Genomic DNA, 12,425 nt, shown 5'->3' with positions numbered 1-12,425 from the left:
GGCCTGGCTGGCGATCACTGAAGGTACCCAGGCTGGCACATGGGCCAGCCATGGAATCCACTCTAAAAAATATGAGGGATGCCACCAAGCTCCTGTCCTCAGTGCCGTGTTGTGTCAGTCACTGCTCTGTGGTGACTGGTAACAGGAGCCAGCTCTGCCTCAGCTGAGGAGGGGGGGAGACCTGGAAAGCGTTGGAAATGCTGAGGAACAGAGCAGAAGGCCCAAGGAGGTGCAGGGGTCTCGATAGCGTGTTTTCTGGGAGTTCTAGCCCCCACCCACCCCCAAGAGAGAGCAGCCAGACTGGTGGTACCCCAAGTACTCACAGAATTGGGGGAGAGGGCTTGCATCCAAGGGAACTGGAGTGGCCAGTACAGAAGCAATGAAGAGACACCTGCTTTCTCTATGACTGCATTCAGTGGCGAGTGCAAATGTCTATCCTCCGTCTGGGGCGTTGACCCCCATTTCTCTAGGTTATGTCTGTATTGGAGGGTGATCTGGTTAACTGTCGCTGCAGAACCTGCCTTCCTGACTTAGGGGCTTTAAGTACAATTGTTGGTTCTTTTGAAATCCTGTGCCTCACTGGGAACTGTCCCACATGATGGCAGCTGGGGGCACCCCCTTGGCCTCTCTCTGCCACAGGTGGAGCAGGGTGACTCAGTTTCCCTCCCTGTTGCCTTTTTTGTCACCTGAAGTGGCCTTGGGCCTAGAGTGAGGCTGGAAATCAGCCAGGGTATGTGTTAGGGGCAATGGCTGAGAATCACAGGCACCTCCATCAGCCGTCGGAGCACCCTGGTTCATTCTGCTGCCTTGTGTCACTGTGGGGCTCTGCAGGACTGTCCTCAGGCTCCTCAGCCAAGATATATGTTGACTTCCAGAGCATCACCCTAAAACCAGGCTTCCCGTCCTCAGAGCCCAAGTTCTTTCCCAGCAGTTAGCCCTGGCGTGACTTCACGGGCACCCATCCTGCAGCTTCTGGCTGCCTCACCCCATCCTCACCTAGTTCCCAGCCTCTGTTGTCCTGAGAAGGTCCTGCAATCAGCTGGGATACCCTTACCCCAGGGTAGAGTAGGAAGGGTCCTGGCTGGCACGAGCCGTAAAAAGCTGGGTGTGCTGACCTCAGCTGGTTCTTCCTTCTCTTCAGATCTGGACCCAGAGTCTGAGAAATAAGTTATTTCTTAGATTTTTATCCATTTCTCTCCTTTAAAAAAAGTTATGTTTTTTATCTATTAATTGTATGTACATGCATGTGTACAGGAGTGTGTGAGTGTGGTGTGTGTGCGCGTGCGTATGTGTGTGTCTGTGTGTCTGTGTGTCCATGTGTGTGTGCGTGCCTGTGTGTCTGTGTATGTGTGTGCAGGCAGGTGAGAGAGCATGTGCCAGCACAGGCATGTAGAGATCAGAGACCATGTGAATTCTGGGGAACTGGCTGAGGCTGGGAGGCTTGGCTACAGGAGGCTTTACCTGCTCAGCGTCTCCATGGTCCCGTTTCTCTTCTTGTTTACAAAGAGAGGGGAGAGGTTGTATTCCATGCAGAGGTCACTAAGAAAATCTCTCTCTTTGGTTTTTTTGTTTTGTTTAGTTTTGGTTCAAGCCTGAGCTCATGGCCTCTTGCCTGTCACAGGTGTGTGCTGTAGTCAGCACAGCTGGGCAAATGCTGGCCCTCTGAGTCTTTTTTTTTTTTTTTTTTTTTTTTAATATCTTATGGTGCCTTCTCGTGAATGAGAACTTAAGAGAAATTTAAGGCATAGGATTCTAAAAAGATGGGTGAAACCTATTTTAGTAACTGTATTTTGTTGCTTCTGGTGGTGTTTAAAATCTAGTTTTTGTTTGTTTGGTTTAGTTTGGTTTTGTAGCCCAGGCTGACCTTAAACTTCTGATCCTCCTGCCTCTCTCTCCCCTTTGGCATTCCTTCTTGCTTGATTGCCTTTTTCTTTTAATAATTTTAAGCGTACTTAGTTCTTTCAAAATTATTTCATTATTGTTTATAGTTTTCATTTGTGTGTAGGGAGGAGAGGGCTGTCATCTGTCTGGGGACAGGGTGTGTTGGCGCTAACTTGTCACCCCAGAGCTGGGGACGAGGTCTGAGGCTTGCTGGCCAGGCCGCTGAGTCTGCTTGGTCACCTTCAGGCCAGTGAGAAACCCTGGCCATTGAAAAAGGTGATGGTGCCTAAGGATAGACAACAAGGTTGACCTCTGGCCTCGACATGGGCATGCGCACACACCTACACACGTGTGTGCACAAATACACCTGCACACTTGCACACACACGCATGCACACACACACACACTCTGGGAAACTCACATCATGCTTGACCGTTCGTTGTCCATGATGCCAGCTATCGGTCCCATAAATCCGTGAGTGTGAACGGAATCTGCAGTGAAGCAGACCACCCACATTCCTGAACGAGCAGAACAGAGCAGGAAGGAGAGCCCCTCTGCCCCCACGTGAGCCAGCATCACTGTCCTGTTTCCACCCCACGAGCAGAGTGACAGCAGCCTTGGATTTGTTTGTTTTTAAATTGTTAATTTGTTATAAATATTTAAATTGCTCCATACATTATGCACAACCTCTGCTTATTCCGCTCACTGGTACCCCGTGGGTCGCTCTCCTCCTGGAGAGGCAGACTAATTACGCAATTTCCCATCTGATCGGACACCCCTCTCTCTATCTGAGTTACTGGTCTCTAGTCTGCAAACCCTTTCTTGTGTTAGATGTTCGTTTCTGTCCTCGTTTTATTTTGATGTTTTGTCTGTTTGTTTCTAAGACAGGGCCTCAGTTTCTTCCTGGCGTCCGCCCCATTCTTTTGCGGTACTCGCGTCACAGGGCAGCCCAGGGAAGGCCATTCTAGATGACTACAGAGCCCGGAAGAGCTGTGGATAGGCAGGACATAAACGTCTCTCCCCACACAGGCTCAGCACGAAGCATGCGAGTCCTCATGGGTTTGGGACTAAGGTGTCAGCCCCAGGTGCCACCACTACTCTGTCCATTTGCATGGCTGCAGCCACCTTCCAAGACCAGCGGGCCATCCAGGTGACACCCCACAGGGCAGGGCCTTGGGCTTGCTGCAAGCTCTACTGAGTAGCCGGACCAGAGCAACCTTGCTCCCACTGCTAACCACATCCAGACTAAGCTGTCCGTCGTTTTCTATCTCGACCCTGCTTGTCCAGGACCTTAGTTCTCGCATGGCAGATGTGAAGAGGCAGACCTGCTGACGCTGTTGTGGGTGGGTTGTTTCGCTGACCTATGACCTGCAGAGTAGCTACGTTTGTGTTGCTGGTCAGAGTGGGGCTACTTGGCAGAGCTGGTAGAGATGGTTTAGGTCTGTGGCACACAGTGCAGCAACCACTAACCACAGGAGCCTTTGCAAAGCCTGGGCACTGGGCACAGCCGCCACACTGCCAGGGCAGCTCAGCTCAACCGTGCGGGGCACGAGCACAGCCTCACTCCTCCATCTGATTCCTTTGGCCTTTGAGCAGCTGTGCATCTGGCTTTTGAAGATAGTTTCAAGAAACTCGTGCCTCATGGGTGTCAATGGTTATTCAGGCTAGTATACGGCAGCCCGGTGTACAGTTTCTGGTTAGTACCCATGTTCTTGCCCTCCCAATCCTCCGTCGTCTCTTCTCCAACATAGAGAGATGATCGATTCCCTGCTGTACACTGTGGACTCCAGGCTGCAGCTCTGCAGCCACTATTCCTGTAACCTCAGGGGTCCCTGGCCTTCTGAGCTTTTATTGCCACAGAAATCCAAAGTGCTTTAGGGAGCCTCAGCAAGGCCCACAGGACAGAGCAAGCGTCCGCGTGAGGTAATCAGAGCAGGAGCTCCCAGGGCTTCAGTCTGCAGCAGGTGTGGAGAACGCGGTGTAAGAAGCGTGTGGCACACACCAGGTCCAGGGGAACATGACAGTAAGGCCGTGTCATGGTCCCTACATCTGCAGAGTCACAGAATGTGCCCCCACAGAAGGCAGGACATGGTATCTGCCTCTGAATATCAGCAGTGCATCATGGGCCCCAAAACAAGGCAAGCCAGGATGATCACTTCAGCCCAGAGAAGCAGAGTTTTCCTGCCTGGGGCCATTCAAGGGAGCTGTGGGGAAAGAGTCGGTCAGAGTAATCCAACGCCAGCTTTGAGGATGGAGGGCATGGCATGGTGTGCCTTCTGAAGCCGGCAGCAGGCAGGGAGGTGATGCTGAGTGGGTTTGGGAGAGGACTCCCCCCCCCCAGGGATTCTAGATAGGAACCCAGGTCAGCGGACGCTTGGATTTCAACCTGTGGTACCTGGAGCCTGCCATGAGATGCTAACTTTGTGTTGTCTTCAAGCAATTTTGTGTTAATTTTGCTTACTAATTTCTGCTGTTTTGTGGTTGGGTCTGTTACAGCAGCAATAGAAACAAGACTACCTAGTAAAAACTCATCCGAGAAGCAGGGAGGGGACTGTGTTTGACAGGAGACAGTAAAGCGAAATGAAACCCTCACTCAGCATGATAGGAAACCAAGACCTGTGTCCAGTCCCCCAAAGTAGGCACATGAGCATCTGTATAGTGTGGCAGAAAGTTCTAAAAGCAGCAGCGAAAACACCAGAGAGCTGGTTGCTCTGAGGGGGCAGGAGGACTCACCTGCCAGTCAGGCATCGTAAGCCTCAGAGAGTTTGAAATGCCTGTTCTGGTGTTACTGCCGTGAACTCAAGACAAGGGAGGCAAACCCTCACCTTCATAGTGTGTGCACCACTTATGGGATCCAAGAATCACGCAGGGGGGCACCCGCCTGCAGGGCCTGAAGCTTGTGTCTAACGGCCAGGGTGGAGGAGAGCAGCAGCAAGCTGCTGGAGGCCGAGCAGAGGCTGCAGGAGGAACGCCAGCGCGCCGTCCTGCTGGAGCAACACCTGGAGAAGATGCGCCTGGAGCCCTCCAGGACCTCGGTGTCCCAGAAAGTTGCCAGGAGCAAGCCAGGTAGGAGCCCAGGGGGTGGCGTAGCCTCAGGAGCAGGCAGGCTCCTGAGCTCTTCGTCAGCAAGTGTTGGGAGCTCTGCCTGCCCCTACTGTGAGGGGCTTCTTGTCCCACGTGCCAGCCTGGCTCCCAGAGAGTCAGGGCCCAATGGGAGCCATCTAGGGGCCTTAGCCTGAACTGGCAGTACCCCTGCTGCATGCCCTCGGCCTCTACTCCCGTGCCACCGTCCAGAGCCTTTGCCTGGCTCTTGTTTGAGCCTAATCAGGCCCTGGTCATATCTGGTCTCGGGCAGAATTGATCCGCTGGGCCAACCACAGTGGGAGAGTGTAACACTCAGGCTTCTGAAGAAAGGCTCAGGTGAACTTTCCATGGCCGGGGGGCTAAGGGACAGTGGGGTAACATAGGAGAAGTCACAGGGGTTCTCCGTGATTCAGTCACACTCACTGAGGACAATTCGGAATTCATCTATCCTTGCAGTGCCAAGGAGGAGGCCAGCTCAGGGATCTCCATGGTTTATCCAAGGCCATGCAGCCGGGGTGAAGGCCAGTTCTACTAAGGCTGGGGATTTCCTGAGGCCTTTTTAGCTCAGAATATTTTGATGCCCTGACATCATCACCCAAGGTCACAAATGGCTTTGCCATCTTTCTCCGAGCACCCTGTGGCCACTGGGCCTAGTCGCCCATAGCTTCCTAATATAAAGCTGCCAGCCTAAATGGAAACCATGGAAACCAGAAGTGGGACCAGGATGGGGGGACCAGGGTAGGGGTGGCCTCAGAAGCAGCGACAGCCTGGACTTGGGCTCAGATCTCAGGCCAGCCCTAAGGTCCCACTGTCTACTCTTGGTGACAGAACTGTGGAGGGGTAAAGGTGAGGACCACCATGGCACGGGCAGGCAGAGACAGGATGGGGATGCGGAGAGCATCAGGGAGGGCTTCTAGAGAGAGGTGGTCCCAGCCTGCACCCTGTAGGAGATGTGATGTCTCCACTCCCCACAAGCTGGAACACGAAAGTGGCATGGTGGGGAGGGAGAGCTCACATAACTGGCCTCACTACAGAACTTGGCTGCTCCTCCACAGGGCCACCGGCCTCCAGCGGCAAGCACAACCCACCTGGGAGCGCCAAGAAAGACTCGTCCTCCACTCAGCTTTCAGATATGCCCATGGAATCCCAGATCGAAGAGCTGACCGCCAGGTGCTTCCTGCCCAGCCTTCCGGAAAGGGTAGAGATGCCCACATGGAGGCTTCACAGGCAGAGGGACCGTGTCCCTCTCCCTTGCAGCGAGGACCTCTATTTGCCCAGAAGGGAGGTCGCACTAGGACTGGCCTGGGGTGGGGGTTTCCGCAGTGCCCCATGACCCCAGGCTCCCAAGAGAACCTGTATCGGTACTGGGCTGTGCCCTCACTTTCTCCAGTAGTTACCCTCTACGGAGGAACTGAAGGGGCCAGGGTGTGTCCCAGTCAGGAGAGGGTTGGCATGGTCTGTACAGAACCCCGGGTTCAGCCCCCAGCCTTGTGTGCATAGGACGTGGCTGTCCACACCTGTAATCCCAGCACTCTAGGGGTGGTGGAGGCTCACACCTGGCTGCTTACTGAGCTTGAGTCCAGCCTTGGGTGCATGTGAGCCTATCTCAAAATAAATGAATAAATTTAAATGTATGGTGGGAAAAAAACAAAGCAAGAAATGAGGGGTGTATAGGAATCTGTGTAGTTGAGGCTTCTCGGAGCTTCTGGGTCAGGACTGTGGGTAGGCCCCGAGAAAGACCCATTTGGTATGTGTCTCCTGGGGGTCCAGAGAGGAGGGGGCAGTTGGAAGGGACCCCTAAGCCTGCACCATAGCATCTGCTGAAACACAGGGCCCCAGAACACCTGCTGCCTCCACACACTCAGTCCCTTCTCCCCCGCCCCCGCCTCTAGGCTGGCCATCCAAATGGAGGAGAACGGAATCCTGAGAGACGCCCTGGGCAGTGCCCTGCGTGGGAAGGAGGAAGACTTCCGCATGTACCACCAGACCCTGGGTCAGGTGAAGGGGGTCTTCCTGCAGGCCCTGCGGCAGCAGAAAGCCAACAAGCAGTAGGGTGCAGCTTCTTGCTCTACTCCTGGGGGACAGGGTCCTCAGACGACTGACCCCCGTGTGCAGACTGTGCCCACCAGGCTCCTCCCAGAAGCAACTTGGACTACCAGCTGAGCTCAGACCTGCTCAGCAGGCAGGCCAAGGCTCAGGGTGCCTGGGCCAGGGAGGAGGCCGGCCACCCCCAGCAGATGTGTGACCTTGAGCCGTGCTGTGGCCCTTGTACTTGGGCGTGGCCAGGACACACAAAGATGAAACCCTTGGTGCTTCCTGATGGGGAGGCATCCACTGGTGCCATCCACACCTCCCCACAGTCACCCACTTGGGCATCCCTTTGCTGTGCCCTGCCTCTCTGTGGACTTGGCATAATAAGACCACTTTCACAGTCATTGCGGCTCTGGTTGAATGCGTTCCTCCCCTGCCAGGGGAACCTGGTCTCTGGTAGGTAGGGCTTTAAGGTTGTGGGCACAGACCTGCAAATAGAAGCTGAGCCAATCGGTCGCTCTGGTGGTCCTGACTCTGAAGCTGGGGTCCCCAACTGAGTGAGTGCCCAGAGCTCTGACTCACCCCAAGGCTGCACAGCCCCACCCTAGCTGCTTCCAGAGGCACAGGTGCTAGAGTCGGAAGGCAACCCAGGCAGGCCTGGGCATAGCGTGAACAGGTGAGGCAGCGGGCCTTGGTACATGAGTAGTGTGTGTTCGTTGCTATGGTGAGCTAAGGGGTGCTACAGGAGGGGCCCAGGATACCCTCATCTCAGTGACTGTAACAGTGTCATGACCACCCACAGTCATATCACATCCACAGCCACACATGTTCACACACATGTTCACATGTTCACACACATCATACAGGCATTTCCGCACAGAGGCCCTGAGACAGACTCCCTCCCATGAAACACAACCACGTGGATAGCTTGTACAAGACACACTGTGGCAGTACCCTCCCTAGAAAGCCGGGATTTCCTGAGACACTGTGTGCTCCGCTCATTCTCAGGGGTCTGTGGAGAAATCCACGCTGCCCACGACCTCCTGGGTAACAGAAGCCCGAGATGTCACAGCAAGAGGTGGCTAAGGCCATCGGGATGAAACGGCAGTTTGGATACTGTCCCAAGAATCTTAGGGAGGAAGTGTGTTCCCCTGGCTCCTTGTGACGAGCAGTGGGCAGAGAAGAGAGAACAGGAAGACTTCTGCTGGGAGGAGACAGCGTGTGACCGTAAGAAGAGGAGAGTCACGGGCACCTTCTTCAGACACTGGGGAACCCTGAGAGAAATCTGGGCCTGGGGTCAGCAGAGCCTCTGGGAGTGAGAAGCTCAGACAAGAACCAGCCAGCCTCTCTGAGAGGCAGGCAGGGAAGAGTAGGTAGGACTGGACCCTGTCCTGGCTACTGCAGCAGTCTGTTGTGGTTCCTAGCCCAGGCTGAGCTGAAGGAAGGAGCCCTGGCTTGTGCAGCCCGAACCTTAGCTGGGAGCCAGGCAGGTTTGCATCCCACTCGGCAACCTCCGTGTCTTCATGTGTCAAATGGGGCAGCACCAGAAATCTTGTTCCTAGAACAGGACATCTACTGATGGCTTCCGTGCGAGGACAAGTGTCCACAGACTGGCTTCTCCCATGCCTATGAGCGGGGGGAAGTCCTGCTGCCAGGTGCTCCACTGAGTCCCACTGGACTCCTACGGGGTGAGCTGGCACCTTACAGAAGTTGTCCTGCGTGGGCAGTCGCTGGAGCTAAAGGCCAGCAGGCAGAGTTTATAAAACCTCCAGGCAACCTCAAACAGTTTGCTTGGGGCTTCGTGCCAGGGCCCATCCCCCACTGCTGCTGGCTGAGGTAGACCAGACTCCCCGTGTCCCTCGCTGTAGCTGCTCCAGCACTTAGTGAGCTAGGACACAGTGTGCAGTGTGCAGAGCAGCGGCTAGCTCACAGCAAGCACTCATCAAATGCTCCCTCTTCGCAGTCCCCCCCCCCATGCAGTCAATGCACACCTGCTGAGAAGCATCCCCAGGCAGGTGAGCACTCTGGGTACCTAGAATTCCCAGGACAGATGGGGAGACAGGCTCCCGACAGGTTGCCATATATTCAAACATCAAGTAGTCATCCCTTGCTAAGCCTGGGAAGGGCCTGAGATGGAACTGACCCAGCCAGAGGGACGTGGGGAAGAGGTTGTGATGGCATGGATGGAGAGAAGGATGTAGACAGGCACAGAGCGTCCTCCCCAGCTCTGCAGGGCTCCTAGGGGAGGGGCTGGGGTGTAGACAGGCACAGAGCATCCTCCCCAGCTCTGCAGGGCTCCTAGGGGAAGGGGCTGGGATGAGTGGATGGGAGCACTCTTAAGGGGAGGTGGGGTTATCAGGGGGTGAGGGACTTGGGTCTTGAGGGCTCACTCAGCTAGGTCAGATGGGGAAGAGAGCAGCTTGGTCTGTCTCCAGTAGTGGCTCCCTGGGTACAACCTGACCCCGTGGTCCCTGAGGATGAGTGGGTGCTCCCATCCCTCATCAGGTGAGCCAGGTAAGAAGGGAGGGGTGCAGGCAAAGAAGCTGGTGACCTTAGGGGAGAGTCCCTGGCTACCCCCCAGGAAGGTGCTGTGGACCTGAAGCTCACGTTCCTACACTGATGGAGGCACACAGTTTGTCATGGAAGTGGTCAGGCCACTGTCCGCATGGGGGCCTCTGGGACAGAGCCCCCGGGCAAGGTTGCAGGCTTGGTCTGGATGACCCAAACAAACTCACTGTCACCAGGCCCTTTCCCCATTCCAGGGAGTCCAGGGCAGGGTGGCCTCCAGCAAAGTGCCCCAAACCAGCCTGTCTCGCATCCCTGGGTTCCAGGGAGCCAACAGCTGGCCTTCAGCATAGGGCAGTTTCCTGTCACCCCCACTCCCACACACACACATGCCAGTGAGCCTTGCCACACGCAGTCTCTCCTGCCATCTCTGAGCCTCCACACATACACAGCTCACATCACGCTCACACGCTACACAGCAAGCATGTAACTCTCACACCCAGATGCTGCACAGCACACGCTCATACACATCCAGAACACGTGACCCACAGTTTTACCTTAAGAAGCAACACACAAGAGGCTGAGTTAAAGAGCCTCTGAGGTTTGGTCATAACTTTCCCAGGAACCCTGGAGGCACCAGGAAGTAGCTCTCGGTCCTTGGATGTCAGCCCAGCCAACTTCCTGTCCTTTGTTTGTGGAGCAGTGTCCCACCCGACAGCCCCTGGCACAGGTGGAGGGACTGGCCTAGTCTCCACTCCTCTGCCTTCCCAAAGCCACACCCCGCATGCTGCAGTGTCGGGATCACCGGGAGTGTGCCAATGCTCAGTGGGCACTGCCGCAGCGTCTGGCTCCCCAGCACCCACAGGGCAATGCGTCGTGCACATGGGGTGAGTCACTGGACCCCCTAAAAGCACCGAGTGTCCATGCATAGTGTACCCACTTAAAAATAAAAAATTGGAGCCCCAAAACAGTGGCTTCAATTCTTCAGCCCTCTTGGCATCTCCTGAGGGCACCATGTCGTGTGGACATTATTCCTGAGGAGACGCAAACGTGTGTCTGCTTATTCCAGGTAGGGAACTGACAGACCAAAATCCACCTTGGTGAACCAGCAAGTTTTATTGGGTTATTTACATGGGTGAGGGGTCACTTACAGGACCAGAAACGACTCGATGGCAGTTGCATCATCAAATCCCAAAAGCTGGGAGCCCGGGTCACACTGCACAGCCTGCAGGCCGCTCAGCAGGCTGGAGGGGCCCATCGTGGTGGTTCTGAGCATCTCAGCAGTCCTTAGTATTGTCTTAAGTGGGGGAGGGAGGAAGGGGCCTAGTGTGATCTGGTCAGTTTCAGGGACTTGTTGAGCTTCTGAGTTGTTTACTTCCTCAGTGGTAAGGAGCTTCCATGAAGGATGGACTGTTTCATCTCAGAGGAGACTGCCATACAGCACACCAAGCACATGGTCTGTGTATGGTGGTCTCACCCTGTCTGGTGTGGACATGGTCCACCCCCATGGTGGTCTCACCTTGTCTTGTGTGGACATGGCCCGCCCAGGGTGGTCTCACCTGTCTGGTGTGGATATGGCCTGCCCAGGGTGGTCTCACCTGTCTGGTGTGGACATGGCCTTTGTGGATTGTGGGGACATTAAAAGAATTTTTCTGCATTTGTCCCGGCTGTTATTATTTACTGTCCCTGATAACCACCGATTGTGCCTCAACACGGTGCCCTAGTGTCAGCCACGCCTGCCCAGAAGTCAGAGCTGTGACTCTCTCATCCCAAGCATCAGGACTGAACCACAGCCCCAGGCAGCCCCTTGCCCAGCACACTGTTCAGGGTCAAAGACCAGCATCTTGGCTTCTGAGTGGGCTCAGAAGAGGGTGTGTGGAGCCTCCCCAGCCGCGTCCTCTGTGCCCTGCCCATGTGTCTGCATTCCTGGGAGGAAGCTCGTGACCTAACTTCCCAGGGTTTGTCCAGGACCCTGCTGGGAGACCGACAGTCCTGTAACAGTAGTCGCAGTGCTCCCAGGACCTTTCCTCAAGCCCTGGTGCCCAAGAGCTGACCTGCGTAGACAGGACCCACACACCCAGCTCCTCCAAGACTCAAGATTGAACTTCTCCAGGGGCCCCTGCCCAGCAGATATTTCAGCTGCTTGGGGATGTTACATTAGGATTTCTTACTACCATTAAGAGGACACTATCCATTCCAGATAACCCTGATGGCACCCATCCACCCAGATAACTCCATGTGAGCACAAGGCTGGGGTGCTGAGGGACTCCAGTATCCTGCCTCCATTAGTCCTCAGAATGAGACTGAGCTGAGACCTGTCTCCTCCCATCTTATATTCCTCTCTAGGGGTGGGATTTAAAGGCATGCACCATTACTGCCCGGTTTCTATGGCAACTAGTGTGGCTACTGGGATTAAAGGTGTGTGTCACCACTGCCTGGTCTGTAAAGCTGACCAGTGGGACTGTTTTACTCTCTGATATTCAGACAAGCTTTATTATTAAAACACAAATAAAATCACTACACAGAGCCATGGTCCTTGCCAGTCCCAATTCTACCGGAAACGCTAGCCCTCCCCTTAGCACCAATGCCTATCTAGCCCAGGCTCTTGCCAGGATGAAGACTCATGGTGGGGACTTCCCTGAATACCCTTGAGAGGTCACAGGTAAAGGTGACATCTGGAGTTCACAGTGTGCAGATTCTGGGGACTGCACTGGGGGGCAGGGCTGCCTGGAGAGCTTCCTGGAAGAAGAGGTCCTGACACAGACCACAAAGGGGTGCACAGGCTTTCCTGGCCTGAGAGGGGGTTCAGGTGAGACCCAGGGGCCCCCATCTGAGCCTGAAACCCCTTCCCTCTCCCGTCACACCTCCATCCTCCCTGCCACTCCCTGCGGCTCCCCGCGGCCAACAGTGCTGCAGCACTCGGC

The 12,425-nt window shown here is 55.0% G+C and overlaps 1 protein-coding gene across 5 annotated transcripts in view; it reads left to right on the top strand.

Moving 5' to 3' along the window:
* Positions 1–7,332, top strand: part of Ccdc13 (coiled-coil domain containing 13) — a 37,295-nt gene extending 29,963 nt beyond the window's left edge. For 4 of the 5 annotated variants that reach the window (XM_057768572.1, XM_057768571.1, XM_057768568.1 and 1 more), the window contains 3 exons: positions 4,796–4,947; positions 6,021–6,163; positions 6,858–7,332. In XM_057768572.1, coding sequence (XP_057624555.1) covers positions 4,796–4,947; positions 6,021–6,163; positions 6,858–7,067 — 505 coding nt within the window. In that variant the 3' untranslated portion in view covers positions 7,068–7,332. The remainder of the gene's footprint in view (positions 1–4,795; positions 4,948–6,020; positions 6,164–6,857) is intronic. The other variant, XM_057768570.1, reaches the window with a different exon arrangement.
* The last annotated feature ends 5,093 nt before the right edge of the window (positions 7,333–12,425 follow it).

Source organism: Chionomys nivalis, chromosome 4 (genome assembly GCF_950005125.1).
Source record: "Chionomys nivalis chromosome 4, mChiNiv1.1, whole genome shotgun sequence".
Lineage (NCBI taxonomy): Eukaryota > Metazoa > Chordata > Mammalia > Rodentia > Cricetidae > Chionomys > Chionomys nivalis.
This window is presented reverse-complemented; position numbering and strand designations above follow the sequence as displayed.